General features: G+C 45.0%; 1 protein-coding gene, 1 long non-coding RNA gene and 1 other non-coding gene across 3 annotated transcripts; 1 reads left to right on the top strand and 2 right to left on the bottom strand.

The window, feature by feature from the left end:
• Positions 1-302: 302 nt before the first annotated feature.
• LOC105086371 (uncharacterized) lies at positions 303-17,916 on the bottom strand. The gene is made up of 3 exons (XR_004140431.2): positions 17,758-17,916; positions 17,320-17,448; positions 303-1,478 (listed from the first exon to the last, which is right to left on the bottom strand). It is a non-coding gene; the product is annotated as an uncharacterized LOC105086371 (long non-coding RNA).
• On the top strand, positions 411-10,238 carry RNF41 (ring finger protein 41). The gene is made up of 5 exons (XM_010976872.3): positions 411-523; positions 5,444-5,715; positions 6,420-6,555; positions 6,963-7,066; positions 7,882-10,238. The coding sequence occupies exons 1-5, from the start codon at positions 434-436 to the stop codon at positions 8,231-8,233; spliced, it is 954 nt and encodes a 317-aa protein (XP_010975174.1). The 5' UTR covers positions 411-433; the 3' UTR covers positions 8,234-10,238.
• TRNAS-CGA (transfer RNA serine (anticodon CGA)) lies at positions 17,104-17,185 on the bottom strand. The gene has a single exon. It is a non-coding gene; the product is annotated as a tRNA-Ser (tRNA).
• Positions 17,917-17,946: the final 30 nt, after the last annotated feature.

Below are 17,946 nucleotides of genomic sequence, written 5' to 3' on the forward strand. Positions count from 1 at the left end.
CATGTGCCTAAAACTCTTATGTCCCACCCTGGTCTGCCTCCCCCTGCCCCCCTACCCAGCCTAGCTAAGTCTTGTGTGTCTTGCTGGTGACACCTAGTTCTGGAAAACTTCTCAAAACCTCCCTCTCCTTTCAGCCTGGGTTAGGTATCCACATCTCTTGCCCTCATAACGCCCTGTGCTTATCCTAAAAGCATTTATCATTTCATATTCTAAGTGTATACTTATATAATATCTTCTCCCATTAGAATTAAATTTGAGTCAGCTTTATCTACCTCCCCCCAAATGACTGGCACATAGTAAGCTCTCAGTAAATATTTATTGGACAAATGAATGGATCTTGGCAATGAGATCAAGTTGGCACATATCTGATCTTCTGAACTGGCCTCTTTTTCCTCTGTTGCTCCTTCCAGGACCTGGGTTTCAGTGATGAGACATGGGGTATGATGTAACCCGTTTCCAGGGGGATGTTGACGAAGACCTTATCTGTCCTATTTGCAGTGGAGTCTTGGAGGAGCCAGTCCAGGTGAGTCTGACGGCAGCTTTGGTGAGGCAATAGGTGGCAGTGGAGCTAGTAGGAGATATTCATAGGTGATGGGGCCAATGGGGAAGTCAGTGTGTCCTGGCTCCCTGTCCCCACTCCCCACACTCCTGACACACACAGAATAGAGGTTTGGTGCAGAGGAGCAGTGGCAGCTACAAGAGGAATGGGGCCTCCCAGAGTCTGTCTAGAGGTGGACGCCGCAGGAGTGCAGCGGTTCAGATTTCCTTCTGAGGTCACTGTGAGACTGCTGTGCTGTGAAGCGTTTGTTTGTTTCTGTCCTCTGACAGTAGCTTGGTAGCTTCTTTTCCTCTTCAGGGTCTCTAACTAGGTTCTATCTTCCTACCCATGACTGAACTTCAGGACTCTCCCAAGAAGTTCTCTGCATTTTCATGATGTAGTATTTCGGGTAATCAGCCAGTCTCCCCTCAGGCCTCTTCTGTCTGCCTACTATTTAACAAATAGGAAGTAGGGGAACTGTATGTACTGACCTAGTTTCTTCCTGGGATTTATTGAAAAAAAACAATTTTTGATGTAGCCATATACTCTGCATTTCGGTATGAAAGCTGCCATTTTCATTAGGTCATTTCTCTACCAGCCTTGCCAGACCAGAGTCAGTTGTGTCTTCCTGGGGCAGGTATGAGAAGAAGCTCATGATTAACCAGGCAAGTATAATGAGTGAGATGAATTCTTAACAGTTGTATTCATGGGACATCATCCTGTATGGTCCTTATTGCCCACACTCTGTAAATACCAGTTGATCCTCCATCACTCCTGCCTGGCTGGAAATAATCCCATTTTGCAAACCAGGACACCAGTCAGTGAGGTCTCTTGGCCCTTCGCCTACTCACTGCTTATACAGCTCCCTGGAGCTCTCCTCGATCCTTGAAGTTTATTCTTACTGTCCAGTTTTCAACTCCCCAGAGCACAGATGCCTAAGCTGGATGAAAATCAGACTGCATCAATGACAGCTAGCCCTGGACCTATCCCCTGCCTAGGCCTTTGCCGCCTACTGCCCTCAGAAGCAGATTGGCTGGGTGTGGAGCAAGCTCTCCTGGCAGTGTCAAGAGGTCATGGGGTGTGTCAGTTCCCTCCCCACCCTGGCAGGGCCTTGTCTGTTTTCTGGCACTATCATTTGAGGTAAGTCACACGTGGAGAAGTGACTGTCTAAGGCAGAAACCACCCCCAGCCCCCAGGCTTTACCTTCTGAGGTTACCAGATACATTTCCAAGGGTAGAAGGGCCCCTGATAGGGATGCTGATTTCCCTACATCGTATTTATTTATTTATTGAATAGACGAATTCATACGGTTCAGAAATCAAAACAGTATAAAAAGATACACGGTGAAAACTCTTGCGTCCATTCTTGTCCCAGTTTAGCTAATCCCCCCATGGATAACCATGTTTATTGGTTTATTTGGTATCCTTCCAGTGTGTATATGGGCAGAGATAAGCAAGTATGAATGTTTATATATATATTTGCCCACCTTTCTTGCACAAAATGTAGCACATTCTGTATACTTCCACAGAGGTGACAGGTTTAGAGAAGAAGGTCACTAAAGAGGTGCCGTTGAGCTGGAATCTGAATGCCAGGAGGCATTCTGGCAGAGGGGAGCAGCAAAAGCAAGAGCAGGCATGAGTAGGGTGTGGACAAGGAACAGAGAGAAAGCCCAAATGGCCTGAACTCGGTGCTGGGAGCATGGTGTGAGGCGAGGAGAGGCCAGAGGCACAGGGCCAGATCAAGCAGAATTTTATGGGTCCTGAGCAGGAGTTTGGATTTATTTTAAGTGCAATGGGAAACCATTGTAAAGTTTCAAGCAGGCAAGGGATATGATCTAGTTTGCATTTTTAAATGAGTACTCCGGCTGCTGAATGTGGAATGGATTATAAAGGGGCAAGGCAGAAGTAGGAAGACCAGTTAGAAGACATATTTAATAATGTAGATGTGTACACCTGAAACTGACACAACATTGTAAATCAACTATACGTCAATAAAATTTAAAAAAAATAATGTAGATGAGAGAAGATAGCTTGAACTGGGTTAGTTGGGGAAAGTGGACAAATTTAGGATTTTTTTTGGAAATAGGGTCTATAAGATTTTGGAAAGGATCAAATATGTCTTTAAGTGAAAAATACAATGTACTGACAGTTGGATTAGCGATACTGAGAATGACTTCTTTCGTTATGAAACCTTTCTGTTACAGACTTTGGTGTTTGTGAGCATCTTGAGGGTAGAAACTGTCTTTCTTTTTTTATCTCAAGGACGTCGTGAACTGCAGGGACAGAATAGGCACTCCAGTTACTCATTCATTCATCCACATCTACTGAGTGCCTGCTGTGTTTGTCCCACTGGAGGCCAGATAGTGTCTCCCCAAAGGCCAGGGAATCCTCGCACTTTGAATTATCAGGGAAGCAGGCTGAAATACCTTTATGAAACTGAAAAGAATGTGATTCTACAAAAAAAAAAAAAAAGCTTGCCCTGTTTTGGAGCATAGGCCTGCTCACTGGGTCTCAGAGCAACGCCTTAGATGGGCCCTCATGAAATAAGAGCTTGGGCCCACCAAGAGAGGACCCTTAACCCCTCACCAGAAGTTCAAGGTTTTTGTTTTGTTTTACTTTCTTATATTGAACTTTAGCCAGTAAATCTTTGCCCCCCTCATCTCTACTCATCCCTCAAGACCTGTATCAAATTCTATCCTCTTCAAAAAGTTCAAGTAGAAAAATAGACAGTATGAGGTGGTAGAGGAATACCTTCCAGGCCAAGGTACAAGATAAAATCCCAGATGAAGTAAGTGATGAAGATTTAGGCAATCTATCCAAGAAAGAGTTTAGAGTAATGGTGGCAAAGATGTTCAGAGAACTCAAGAGGAGTATAGATCCACAGAGCGAAGTTTTTAGCAAAGAGTTGGAAATAACCAAACAGAGTTGAAGAATAAAATTACTGAAATGAATAACACACTAGAAGGAACCAAGAATAGACTAAGTGAGGCAGAAGAATGGATCAGTGAGCAAGAAGACAGATGAGTGGAAATCACTACTGCAGAACAGAAAAAATTAAAAAAGAATGAAAAGAAATGAGGATAGTTTAAGAGAACTCTGGGACAACATGAAATGCACTAATTGCATTATAGGGGTCCCCGAAAGAGAAGAGAGAGAAAAGACCTGAGAAAATTTTTGAGGAGATAATAACTGAAAACTTCCCTAACTTGGGAAAGGAAACAGTCACCCCAAGTCCAGGAAGCACAGAGTACCACACAGGATCAACCCAAAGAGGGACATGCCAAGGCACACAGTCATCAAATTGACAAAAATTAAGGATAAGGAGAAAACATTAAAATCAGTAAGAGAAAAGCAACAAATGACATATAAGGGAACTCCCATAAGGTTATCAGCTGATTTTTCAGCAGAAACTGTACAGGCCAGAAGGGAGCGGCACAATGTATTTAGAGTGATGCAAGGGGGAAACTTAAAACCAAGAATACTCTATCCAGCAAGGCCCTTGTTCAGACTTGATGGAGGATTCAAAAGCTTCACAGATAAATAAAAGCTAAAAGAATTCACCATCAAACCAGCTTTACAACAAATGTTAAAGGAACTTCTCTAGTCATCAAACCACAAGAAAAGAGAACAAAAAGAAGAAAGAAAAAAAAGACCTACAAAAACAAACCCAAAACAATTAACAAAATGGCAATAAGAACATACATATCAATAATTACCTTAAACGTAAATGGATTAAACACTCCAACCAAAACACATAGACCGGCTGAACGGATACAAAAACAAGACCAACTGACAGGTATGCTGTCTGCAAGAGACCCACTTCAGAGCTAGAGACACATGCAGGCTGAAAGTAAGGGGCTGGAAGAAGATTCCATGCAAACGGAAACCAAAAGAAAGCTGGAGTAGCAATACTTATATCAGACAAAATCGATTTTAAAATGAAGAGTGTTAGATTTTCTCAAAAACTTTGTGTGGCATCTACTGAGATGATCATATAATTTTGTGTTTTTCACAAAATTAATTTAATTTGGTGTATGTAATTTAATATGGTGTACTATGCTGATTGATTTTCTAATGTTAAACCAACATTGCGTTTCTGGGATGAACCCCATTTGGTCATAATGTATTATCTTTTTATAAACTGAGTTATATTTGCTGAAGTTTGTTAATGTTTATATTTATGTTCATGAAGGATATGGGTTTGTAGTTTTCTTTTTTTATAACGTCTTTTCATGATATTGGTATCAGTGTAATACTAGTCTCGTAGGATACGTTGGGAAGTGTTCCTTCTTCTACAGTTTCCTGGGAAAGATTGTGTAGAATTGGTATTACTTCCTCCTTAAATGTTCAGAAGATCTTATTAGTGAGCTCATCTGTGGCTGAGGTTTACCCTGTTGAAAGACTTTGGGGTATTGTTTTTTGAGTTTTGGGTATTTTTCAACAGCTGTATTGAGATATAATTTATATACTATTAAAAGTACGATTTTATGTGGAAAAAAAAAATCCTGTCCTCTTCAGAAATATCTGCCGTGATTGACCTAGACTGGAAAGATCTCACCCTCTGGATTTCTTTGGCAATTATTGTGTATATAATCCAGTTAGCAATTAATAATTGCCTTATGTCATCTCTCCCATTGTCTTGGAATATTATTTATATCTTTTGTTGTTAAATAACTTTGTTTTTCTTGTGTCACAATCCATTTGGAATCTTGAGCACAGGAAACACATCTGAAGCCTGTCGCCCACAATGCTTGGCCCATAGTAGATCCGTACTTTGCTGTGACCCCGGGGACCTCTGGTCCTAGAAGCTGCTCAGAGGCTTGATTGGCTTTGCAGAGTTAGTGTACCCAGGCTCTTAGCTCCCGCTAATTCTCTTGTGCCCCTTTTGCCCTACTCCCCCTTCTAGGCGCCTCACTGCGAGCATGCTTTCTGCAACGCCTGCATCACCCAGTGGTTCTCTCAGCAGCAGACGTGTCCGGTGGACCGTAGCGTTGTGACGGTCGCCCACCTGCGCCCAGTACCTCGGATCATGCGGAACATGTTGTCAAAGCTGCAGATTGCCTGCGACAACGCTGTGTTTGGCTGCAGTGCTGTTGTCCGGCTTGACAACCTCATGTCTCACCTCAGTGACTGTGAGCACAACCCAAAACGGCCTGTGACCTGTGAACAGGGATGTGGGTAAGATTCCTACCCTCCTCCTGCCCACACAGATAAGGGCCTTCCCATTTATACCCCATCTCTGGATCCCCTGCTCACTCGCTGAGGAGTTTCCTGTGCATGTCGGCAAAGAGTGTTCTTGGCCCCCCTGGCTCCCTGCTCCAGGATCTCACTTTTGTGCTGCTTTCCCAGCTATGGTCTTTTTGCTCTTGCTTTAATAAAAGGAGAGAGACAGCAATTCAGCAATCTGTGTGATAGCACTAAAAACTCGCTTACTTTAGTCCTCCCTTTTGTCCATTACTACTTTTTCTTTGTCAGATTGACTGCTCTAATTTCCAGCCTTCTCATATTCCCTCTGGACCTATTTTTTTCTTTCTTTGGGGTGTGAAATATTTGATTAAGTGCTGATAGCTAGGCCGTGAATCTAGTGCTTCTCAGAAGGAATGAGTGCACAGGCAGAATCTAGGGGGGGAAGGAGAGGCACGTGGGAGATGAGCCACTTTCAGAGAGGGAAGGACCCCCAGAGAAAGTAGACAGCAAAGGGACGGAGGGGAGTGGGGCAGAAGGTGGTGAAGGAAATAAACAAGAGGGAGCCTGAATGTTAGAAATGACTGCATGTTAGAAATTTGGGGTAGGAGAGAGCGCTCTCAGCAGTTGTGCACCTTTGGCCACATGTATCATTGAATGCTCCTGTTGTCCTATTCTTTTCCCACCCTGGGGGGCAGCCTGGAGATGCCCAAAGATGAGCTGCCAAACCACAACTGCATTAAGCACCTGCGCTCAGTGGTCCAGCAGCAGCAGACACGCATTGCAGAGCTGGAGAAGACCTCAGCGGAACACAAACACCAGCTGGCGGAGCAGGTAGGGCCCAGAGGACACAGGGCAGAACATGTCCTCTGTAGGCAGCTGTAACCTTGTGCCTGTGGGTGACAGGCTCCGATGTGAGTGGCAGGTCGGTGCCTGTGCTTGCGAGCCTCGGTTAGTACATACTCTGTGCTTAGCAGCCAATCAGACTGGAGCTCTTCTTGCTTCCCTTCTTCCCATCAGTGACATTCATTCACCTACTGTTTATCAAATGCCTTCCCTTGAAGGCACTTTGCTAAGCACTGGGGCTAGAGCTGTGAATGACAGTCGTATCCCTGTCTTCATGAAGCCTCCAGTCTGGTTGTTCCTCAGATCTCTTGATTTCCCTCATTCTCAGACAAACTTTTGTCTTTAGTCTGTTGTCTGTCATAACCATTATCCCTCATCTTCCTTCCCTCTAACAGAAGCGAGACATCCAGCTGCTAAAGGCATACATGCGTGCAATCCGCAGTGTCAACCCCAACCTTCAGAACCTGGAGGAGACAATTGAGTACAACGAGATCCTAGAGTGAGTGTCGTTCAGGACGTGGAGTCACTCCACATCCTGGCACTGAGCCCTGCGGGGGAGGAGCAGGGCAGTGGCAGAAGGAGGGTAATAAGAGGGCTGGGCTGGGGCCACCGCCTCTCAGATGTTGGGGTGAAGAACAAGGCTGGAGGAGAAAGGGATAATCTTGAGGATCTCATTCTTTTGGGTGGATGGAAGGGGAAACTTACCCAAGAATTAGGTGGGTACCCACATGTACAGAGCCGTCTGTTAAAGGCCTGTGGAGTGCTAGGAGGACCAAAAAGAAATAGAAGATATTGTTCATGCCTTCAGGGGGCTTACAATTCAGAGAAGAAGGTGCAAATCCAGGAAAGAGATGTAAAATGTAGCAAGAATAAGCAAAGTAAACAAGCAAAATCTAAGATCCCTTTCAGTTCTGGGGTTCTGTACAGTTCATAGACTAAACTGTTAAGTGTGAGTCAGTATATACAGCACACAGTGCTGCCCGGGACACAGCAGAGGGGGATAGCTGCTCTTTCAGTACATGTTTGTGGAGTGCTTCCTGCATGCCAGGTACCATGTGCTAATAAGTATTGAAATTTTTAAGAAAAATAACAGGGACCCTATAGTCGAGGAGTTTAATCTGGTGAGAAACATGTAGTGACTTAGATGGGACCAACCAGGGAATTGTTTGAAGTTTCTGAGCCAATGATGGAAGGAAAGAAGGACGAATCAGGTTAGGCTGAGTGCAGAGCGGGTGGTCGTTCCTATTTGGAGGAAAAGCCAATGCAGAGAAAGGGGATGAGCTGGAATGACCACCTCCAACTCCTTCCACACAGGTGGGTGAACTCCCTGCAGCCAGCAAGAGTGACCCGCTGGGGAGGGATGATCTCGACCCCGGACGCTGTGCTCCAGGCGGTAATCAAGCGCTCCCTGGTGGAGAGTGGCTGTCCTGCCTCCATTGTCAACGAGCTGATTGAAAATGCCCATGAGCGGAGCTGGCCCCAGGGTCTGGCCACATTAGAGACAAGGCAGATGAACCGGCGTTACTATGAGAACTACGTGGCCAAGCGCATCCCTGGCAAGCAGGCTGTCGTCGTCATGGCCTGTGAGAACCAGCACATGGGTGACGACATGGTGCAGGAGCCGGGGCTTGTCATGATATTTGCGCATGGTGTGGAAGAGATATAGGAGATCTCGACGGGCTATGAGGAGGAGTTGAAAATCAGAAAATCCTGTCACTCCAGCAGCGGGGCCCTGAGTCCTCCCCACTTCCCTTAATACCGTGGCTTACACCTGAGCCACACATCTCCCTGCTCTTCTGGCACTGAAGGGGGGCCCCGGGGCACTCTGCTCAGCCTTTCAGGTGGGGAACCCAGATTCCCTCCTTTTGCTTCATTTCTTCTCCTAAGATGTCTGTAAATTTTCCATCTGGTTGGGAAAGCCCCCACCTCTATATCTATTTTCCTGCCTAGGGTCCCTGGTTCCAGTTATTTTCAGAAAGCACAAGGATACTCATTTTCTCCAGAGGATCAGGGTGGAGTGAGGAATCTCTAACGGTTCCCCTCCTCCAAAACCAAGGAATCAGAACAGGCAGGACTATTGACTCTAAACAGCATTTAGAGGGCAGCTCTGGGGAGAAATGGTAAGGGTGGAACAAAACCCTAGAAATGAATAAGGAGGCCAGCCGGTCATTGTTGGTGGCCCTTAGGGGAAGACTGGACCTCTGTGCCAAGCAATACCCCATTCAGCCCACCTTAAAGGTGTGGGCCCCCGCTGGGTCTGCAGGTGTGCAGGTTAGGATGCTGAAAATTTCCAGATGAGCTCTTCTTTCCTACACTTCCTCGTGGTTAGGGAATGACAGGGGTGGGGGTGAGGGGTTAGTCTACTGGGGTGAATATGCTCAGCAGGAAGCAGCTCTCTGGCGTTTGCTGGAATCGGGTAGGCGCTGCCTCTGTGGCACAGGCCCGAATGGTTCCGTAGACCCTTCTCCAGCCCTGTGATTGTAACTAGTTATTTTGATAATTTCCTTTGGCCGTTGTTACTTGTTTATATTTCACTCCCTCCCTCCCACTTTTTTTTTTTTTTTTTTTTTAAGAATGGCCTGATTATGGCTACCCCACTTTTCCAGCCCAGCCACATTGTTGGCAATTTAATTTATTTACTTTTTTTTTTTTTTATGAAAGGAAAAAGAAAAAAAATTAACAAAACTTAAAACTTTTGCTCTTCCTATTGTGGGGATTCTGGATAGGGTGGGACAGGGATGGGATCTGTTTTATATTTTTCCTTTTCAGCACAACCTTTGGCTTTAATATAGGAGGGCCAAGGGAGTCCTTGGCTGAACTTATGTCTGTCCCAGTCCTCCATAACCCATCCGAGATGAGGAGCTTCCTCTATTCCAGTGATGGATGTGACAGTCCAGCATCGATGCCTGTGCCCTCTGGAGAACTCTGCTCCCAGCCTATCCAGGGTCTCATTGTAAAACTCTGGACTTAGAGTATTAATTTTGAAGAAATCCTGCCCACTTTGCGCCTCCCCCACCCCCCTGGTTTCCTTGGAGATAAACAGCTGGGTTCTAAGCTTCACCAGGCAAAGTGGGATAGAAAGTATGCCCCTGAGTACAGGCTGTACTCTGCCTCACCCAGGCCCCCAAGGACTTGAGCTCCACTTCAGGCTGCCCAGGGCATGCTGTGATCCCTAGGGTGACTGGCAGAGTAAGAGGAGAGGAGATGGTGGGTGTGGGGTAGTGGGTAGTGGGTCTTAATAAGCAGGTGGGAGGTGGGGTTAGAGAGATGGCCGTGTAACAGCTGCTGCTCTTTTTGGAGTTGCTCTCCGGGCCAGCTTGCTGTAGGTCTGGGTAGTTGGGTCATGGCCCCAGTGGGACTGTGGGCAGGAGAGGGATACAGCTTGGAGGGCGTGCGGAACAGTCGTCATATGTTCCAGCTCCAGGACGTTGTGCTCAGGAATTTGAAAACGCTGCTATACTTAGTCTGGTTACGACATTTCTTCCACCCCCACTGCCCTGGCCCGCCTTACCAAGGCCCATACCCTCCTGTCGTCACCCTCAGATGGAGCCAGGAAGCTCAGTAAAGGCTTCCCTACCCTTTGCACTAGTGTCTCTGCAGGTTGCTGGTTGTGTTTTATGTGCTGTTCCACGGTGTTGACTGCACTAATAAACCTTTTACTCAACTCTAAATTCTTAATTCACATCACTCCCCTCTTGAAGGTTCTCCTCTGCCTTGTCCTTTCTCTCGCCTTAATTCCCCTTACTTCCTCCCCACTTTGTAACCCACTCTTGTCTCAGAGCCTCTGTTTTAGGAGGATGTCTGTCTGGGAGGAGTGCACTTCGTATCTTCTTTGCCCTGCGTGCCCTCCTGTGTCCTTCCCTCCTGTCCCCTGTTTTGTACAACCAAAGCTCTCACTAGTGATCTGAACTGTATTCTTTTCAGGGTTTACCTTTGCTCCAAATCCACATCTTCTTAGGTGCTCTGGGATTTCAGGACACTTTCTATGATGATATGCTAGTAACTTTCTCCCTTGTCACCCAAGCACCTTTGCTTTGGAGTCTGGGATTCCATCACAGGCAGGAACCCTCCACCCTTGTGTCCTAACCAAGAAGGTAAACACAAGGGAAAGAACCTGGAACACCTGCACCTGCTGTGGTTGCTAAGTCTTGCTAAGCCCTTTTGTAGGCATCTGCTGCCATCTTCCTATCATGAGAAAATAATCTTTTACCACAGTGCTATATTTTAAATTTCTTCAGCATTTATCATGCACCTAATATAAATTTGGTAGTACTCTAGCTACTCTAGTGGGGCAAAAAAAAAAAAACAAAAAAAAAACCCCACAAAACACCCACATATGGGCATTCCTGTGCCCACTGGATCTACTACACTTTCATAAATACAAGGTCTGATTTAAAAATGCCGATGAACAAATCACAACCTAGAGCACAAGCAGTAATATTTGTACCCTAGTGATACCAGTAGTGTTTAAAAAAAAAAGCTTCAAAATTACTTTCAGAAGCTGCTGTTCATTCTTTTGAATGTCATGAATGATGCAAAATCTTTTTAGGGTAGATTTGGTTTTTGCAAACTATTCATTGAGTGCCTATTCTACAAGAACTCACTAGAGTGGGACTGAGGGGGCAGTGGTTCATGTAGCAAAATGGCACCTATGTGAGCAGAGGGAAGAGAAAGCCACAGTTCTGATGGGTTCCAGGAAAGACTTTTCCAGGAGATACAGTGTTTGCTCTAGATCAGAGTTTGGCAAACTACAGCTTGTATCCTGCTGCCTGATTTTGTAAAAAAAAGTTTTATTGGAACGTAGCCATGCCCGTTTCTGTTTACATATATTGTCTATGGATGCTTTTAGATTACAGCAGTAGAGCTGAGTAGTTCCCATAGAACTATGGCCACAAAGCCTAAAAGGTTTGCTATTTGATCCTTTATAGAAAAGTTGCCAACCTATTCTGGACTTTTAAGGTCAGGAGAATGGGCAGGGAAGTGCAGAGAGGGTTGGTTGTTTTGATTTTTCACTTCAGTATACATTTGAAAAGTCAGAACATTTTCCTACCGAAATAACAAATGCTTAAAATTAATATTAAATTAATATTCACAATTCCTCAATTGTCCTAAGAAAAGTACTTTTGGAGCTAGTTTTTGTCCAACCCTGGATCCAGTCCAGGAACCCTGCCATTACACCAGTTACGTGTTTTAACCCTCTTAGTCTGGATTCCTGGAACAATCTTTTTTGGTGACACTAATTGAAGAAATTGGGCCAGTTGTCTGGAGAGTGGCCTTTTGGATTTGATGGATTGCCTCTTGACAGTGTCCTTTAACTTGTTTTTCTAACCCCTGTTTCTACTAAACAGAACTAGGTCTAGAGTCAGAGAGATTCAAGTTAAACAGTTCTGGGGATAAAAGACATCACGGGAGAGATGTTCTTTACGTTGTGAAACATCAGGACGTAGGCCCAGCCGTCCCACCATTACTCTGATCTCTCCACTGTACACTTGAGAGATGTTTTTAAAGCTGGCAAGGTGACAGACACGTGCCCTGAGACAAGGGGCAGCTGGCAGTGCAGCTCCGCCTGGTTACTGCTATACGAGAACAGGGCCCAACATTGCCCCTATTTTTCAAGAACTTTTGGACACCCTAATGTTTATACTAAATGTCACAACTTTTAAATATTAGCTCAATTTTTTTAAAAATGTGGGCCAAAAAAAGAACAAAACAAAAACATCGGGTCCACCAGTTTGCAACCTCTGTTTTAGGCTAAGATCATAGCATGAATAAGAACAAATAGAGGTGAAAGATTTGTTGAAGGAAGAGACTAGTTAATCAGAATCTGAATTTGTTGAAGGAACACATGGAAGATAAGACTAGAAATAATTTGGGGTCGATTCTCGGAAGGCCTTGAATACAGGGCAGGGAGTTTGGACTTTAATTTTATAGGTAGTTTTTGAGAAGAGTGACTTCCAACTTGTGAGTCTGATGGCGATATTATTAAGCTTTGCAGTAATTCATGCAAAAGAGAATTAGAGCCTGAAACAGAGCAGGAAAGGGGACAAGAGACATCAGAGGAGAAAAGTCAACGGCTTTAGTAACTGACTAGATACACTCAGCAAACATTGATACCTGTCTTATGCCAGATGTGGTTCTAGGCATTTGAGATATACAAGTAATTGAGAAGCCTTGAAAGGAATGTGCAGCTTAGTAGTTGACATACACTTGAACAAATAATGGAAAACACAGAATACCATGTTGCTAATAGGTAAGAACTAAGTACAAAGGGACAACAAGGAGGAAGGGGGTCAGCTACATACCTGGTGGGATGCAGGAGAGAAGGTTTCTCAGAGGAATCATTGGAGTTGAGTTCTGAATAGAATCAGATCCTAGCAGTGAGGAAAGGGGCCAACAGCCAGACTCAGCATTTACTGTGAGTCACGCACTAAGTATTAAACATCTAGTCATCCCAACAGCTTCATAAAAAGATGCCATTATCATGTCCATTTTCTACGTGGGAAGACCAAGACAAAGGACAAAATTAGCACAGCTAATACTCAGAACTGGGACTTGAAAGTCATGCCAGAGCCTGAGCTCCCAACCACTGCACATAACACAGGGCAGGTAACCAAAGATGAGTCACAGCTAAAGACGGATTTCTAGTCTGAATGAGAAGATAGGTTCATTAATCTGAATAGGGAGAAGAGGATGAGCAGGTTTTGGGGGTGAAGTAATGAGCTAATTTGGGGGCCAATGGGTTGGAAGTGCTTCCACACAGAGGGGTTTAGCCAGAAAATGGAAATGTGGGTCTAGAGCTCAAGAGCAAGAAGTTAGGATTACAGAGGTGGATTTGCAAGTTATCTGCCCAAAGATGATGAAGAAATTCTAAGAATGAATGCAACCACTAAAGGAAAGAACAGCAAGAAGGCTAAGAATGTGACCTTGGGGAATTCCAGAAGTAATCTGCAACAAAATCTGGAAAATAGATGAGTGATAAAGGTGGCTAGTGCTTCAGCTTTTTTTTTAAAAGAAATTTTGAAGTAATGAATCATTTAAATCTGGCTAATGAACTAGTTGTGAAGGAGTTCCAGAAATGTTTTGTGCAATGACAGCATTCCTGAAATAAGCGTAGGTTGAGATCATTTCAGCTGAAGTCCTCTAATTTGCTTTACTGGATAAACTGCAGAGATCCAAGCCTCTTAACATTTGGAACAAGTCAACAACTTGGAAGGGGATAGTGAGTTCCTATGTGTTAGATTTCCCCACTTTAGCTTTTTACTCAGGTAAAAGCAAATTTGATTAAAATCTAAGAAATTGTAGCTGAAAAAAATCAGTATAGGGTGGCATTAGCTAGTCATTGGTTATAAGGTGGAGACAGAAGGAACTTCACGAGAGAAGGAAGGAATTAGGCTGTGACGTGGAGGCGCCTAGCCTGATTAGATTGGTGGTATCTTACTGGGAAGAATTAAGGATTAAAAATGGGTGATTTAGGCAGAGTGTATCGAGAATAGGAGCATGTGTTTGAACAGATGGGGCTCTGAAATTCCTAGACGGGATTAATACGATGAAAGTTGTGTTTTAGAGATTTAAATGGTGAAACTGGGGCACCTGAAAGGCCATTGTAACAAAAGCGTGAATTAGATGATGTGATGGAAGAGGCAATGATTGATGAATGATGGGCACGGGAAAAGAAAATGTCTAGTAATTCTTAAGGCTGAAACTAGACGAAATTAAGATAATCGTATTAAATGGGAAAAATTGAGAACGTGATTCTGGGAAAGAGAGTTTTGTTTGTGTTTTAGGAGACATTAGCTCAGCCATGCAGATGAACACGCAGACATATAGGCAGAGGGAGATACAGGACCACGGTTTGCCTGAGAGGCCATGTCCGGGATGGTGGCATGGGGTTTTTGTCTTGGGAGGAGAGAGAAGAATGCAGCTTTCATACAAAGCCACAGAGGAAGGGAGAAAACAAATGAGATGGAGAAATAGTGTTCTAAGAGAAAAACAAGAAAGTACAGAGTCTCTGAAGCCCGATAATAAATCAATGGTTTTCAACATAGCAAAGTTTTCTGCCACAGTGTTATTAAAGATAGCATGAAGCTGAGGTAGAAGGTATACATTTTATTTAAAAAAAAAAAAAAAAGTAGAATACAACATGGTGATTTGGAAGTGTCGGGTGAAGGTGTAGTTCTGTTTGTCCTGAATTAACGAAGGATTGAACCAGTGGGACAGGAGCATCTTAACTTGTTATGGAAGAATATTTATGGACGGTTCCTTAGGTGGTTGAAATGAGTGAGACTGCAAGCACAGGTGGAGAAGGTAACATCAGGGCAGATGGATGAGCAAGGACAAATACTGAGCCAGAAACTAAAGAATGCCCGTGAGTAGAACGTAGTAAATATGTAAGAAGGGGGCGTGTGTGTGTGTGTGTGTGTGTGTGTGTTGATTATGCAACACAAAGATACAAGGATAGAGAGACAGGATTTGTTGGGATGGAAGAGTGAAAGAATTGTGGAGTTGTGGGCTTTGAGGATGATAAAAATTTGAAGTTCTCTCTCATACACGAAGGTTCTAAGTCTTAGCCCCTCACCCCGAAAGTTACAAGGGAGGTATTTGAGAGTGAAAGGTAGGATCTCAAGTACCGAATAACCTCAGCCCGCTATTCTCGGTCCAGATCCTCCATTTTGTAAACCATGGGGGTGGGGGGAGTGCTTCTTCTCTTCACAACATAGTTGTCGGTTGCCCTCTGCTGGTCAGTTTTGGTCTTGGCTCTCTAGGTGTTTAAATTTGAGAGCATGCGCAAAGTGGGATTTGGTAGGAAGTCCAGTACTGAGCCCATTAGATTCCATCCATTCAGTACGTTTTTGATCACATCTATGTCTAAGGCCTAGTAGTGGAGATGCAAACAAAATACACAGTCTATCTCTCAAGAAGCTTACAGTACAGTCTTAGTAAAGATTAAAACATGTACACATAACCATGTGAAAAAACAACCATCTCACATAGTAAGATTAGGGTGTAGGATATGGTGGGTGACAGGTGGTCAGAGAAGACTTTCAGGAGAACCAACATGTAAGTGAAGACTGAGAAGGTGAGGATGAGAAAGATTATTTCAAGCAGAGAACAGCATGAACACAGATAAATACTACAGCAGGAACTAAAAGAATACCAGTGGATGAAACACAGTGAATATGGAAGAGTGGGGAGAAAAAAAGGAACCAGGTCGTGGAACACAGAAAGCAGCCATGGTAGGGTTTACAGTCTCTGCTACAGTGTGGATGCTTTATTGCAGCTTTACGTAGAGCAACTCATTAGTCCTCACAAGTACCCCTACCCTCCAAATGAAAGCTCTGGCAGGTTGTAGGTCCATCCTGTACTCACCCCTGAGAAAAGTGGACACAGTTGAGACTATCTATATAGGAAGTAGACACAACATTGTAAACTGGCTATAACTCAATTTTTTAAAATGTTAAAAATAAATAAATAGGAAGTAGAATAAATATAACTTGTTTTTATTTTAATTAATTTTTGCAGAAGCATGTCAAAGGAGATGCCTTGCATGCAACCTAGTGGATGGTGGTGGTAGACTGATCGGTTCCAGCTTTTGTAATCAAGAGCCTTACAGAGGAAGAGTAAACAGACCTGCAGGATGGAAAGTGAGAATGGGAGGTGGAGGGGAGGCAGTGAGGGTGATCTTGGAAAATACAGCATGAGGAATGGTAGGAAAGGGGGAAACTCCAAAGTGTAAATGTGTAAAAAGCTCTATGAACCCCTGCCCTCTGTGGATCCTACTTGGAATTGAAGCTGTGCAAGAAATTAAATACAAAAAGAACATCGTCAACTAGTATCCTAGATATTCCCCACAGTCAGAAATTGGAGATAGTAAGAACTAGCTGAGGTGAGTACAGGAGGGTTAGAGGTTAGAGAAGATAAATTCCCTAGCTAGGAATTTGGAACCCGGAGAACGTAGAACAGTACTGGCACACAATGAGCACTCAATAAAAAGTAAGTTATCTTCCCACACTCTAGCTCCAGCTAGATTGGCAGTGTTGGTATTTCAATAGGCCACTCCTCTCTAGCCCTGTGATACCTGAGGAGGTGCATCTCCTCAAGGAAATGCCGGTGAGACAATGTCTTGTTTCCTGGGTCTTCATTGTAATCAGACCTACAATATGTGACATCTGGTCATGAAAGCCAGCGTGCCCTTTTTCCCCAGGGAACTCCAGTTTTGACTATTGTGGCACAAGAGGCATTCATGTTCCCAATCAACAGTTAACCCTTTCACCAAATCCTTTGCTGTGCCCTCCCAAAATAATGAAACATGCCGAAACTCTGCCTGCAAACCTGAAGTTACAGAATTCTTAAAGTGCTTTGTGTCCTAGCAGCCAATACAGTTGTGCATAATTAAGCTTCCCGTGATCACTCTCATCCCCCTCCCCCAAATCCGGGGGTGAGACCTGGCTTCTATTTCCTAGACAGAAAGGGAGGTGCACGAAAGGCGTGTGAAGACAAGGGATTTCCTTTAACACATACTGATGGGAAAAAAACGGCCGTCACGAACAGGATTCGAACCTGTGCGGGGAAACCCCATTGGATTTCGAGTCCAACGCCTTAACCACTCGGCCACCGTGACTTCCAAAACCGGTCTTTACCGCACTTACAGAAGGGGTCCGCTTTGCGACCGGGGAGGGAGTGTGGCAGCAGCAGGAAGCCGGGCCCGGGGCCGAACACGCACACCCTGTGACCCCCTCCCATTCGGCTCCTTACCTCTTGCTTCATGCCACCCAAAGGAAAAAAGTCGTGTGGAACGGGTGACACAAGGAGGGAGAGTCTCTCGCCCAGCGAAGATTCGGGGTCTCAAGGAGCGCAAAGCTATTTAGGAGGCGATGGCGTGGCCTGCGGAGAAAGCAGTTGGAGGGAAGAGAATGGGCCCCTAGGGTGGCGGCTAGGGGACTCCTCGAGTGAAGGAGTGAGAGGAGAGCTAAGACAAGGCGTTAGGGGCGAGGGAGGCTCCGAAAGAGTTTAAACGGGGAACTTATGGGGATGGATGAAAGGAAGGAACTTTCGAGGGAAGGACTCGGGGGTTCCTTGGGATTAGGGGCTGCATAGGGTTAGTAATGTGCAGTGGGGTTAGGGCCACTCGGGGCTATGGGCTGGGGGCTCCTCAGGCGACGGGCACCCCCTTGGGGTAGGATAGAGAGGTACCCCACTCCCTGGGCTCAGAGGCAAGAAGAGAACAGGCTTCACGTCAGGTAAAGAGCGATCTCAGGGGAGTGTGCGCCCCCTCCAGGAAGCAGCCTCCGCCCCAATGCTCCGGCCGCCGCGACCGCCGCCGCCCGGGAGGCCGCCGGGGTCCGCCCCGCGCCCGGCGCTCCGCCGCCGCCGCGCCAGGTC

Source organism: Camelus dromedarius, chromosome 11 (assembly GCF_036321535.1).
Source record: "Camelus dromedarius isolate mCamDro1 chromosome 11, mCamDro1.pat, whole genome shotgun sequence".
Classification (NCBI taxonomy): Eukaryota; Metazoa; Chordata; class Mammalia; order Artiodactyla; family Camelidae; genus Camelus; species Camelus dromedarius.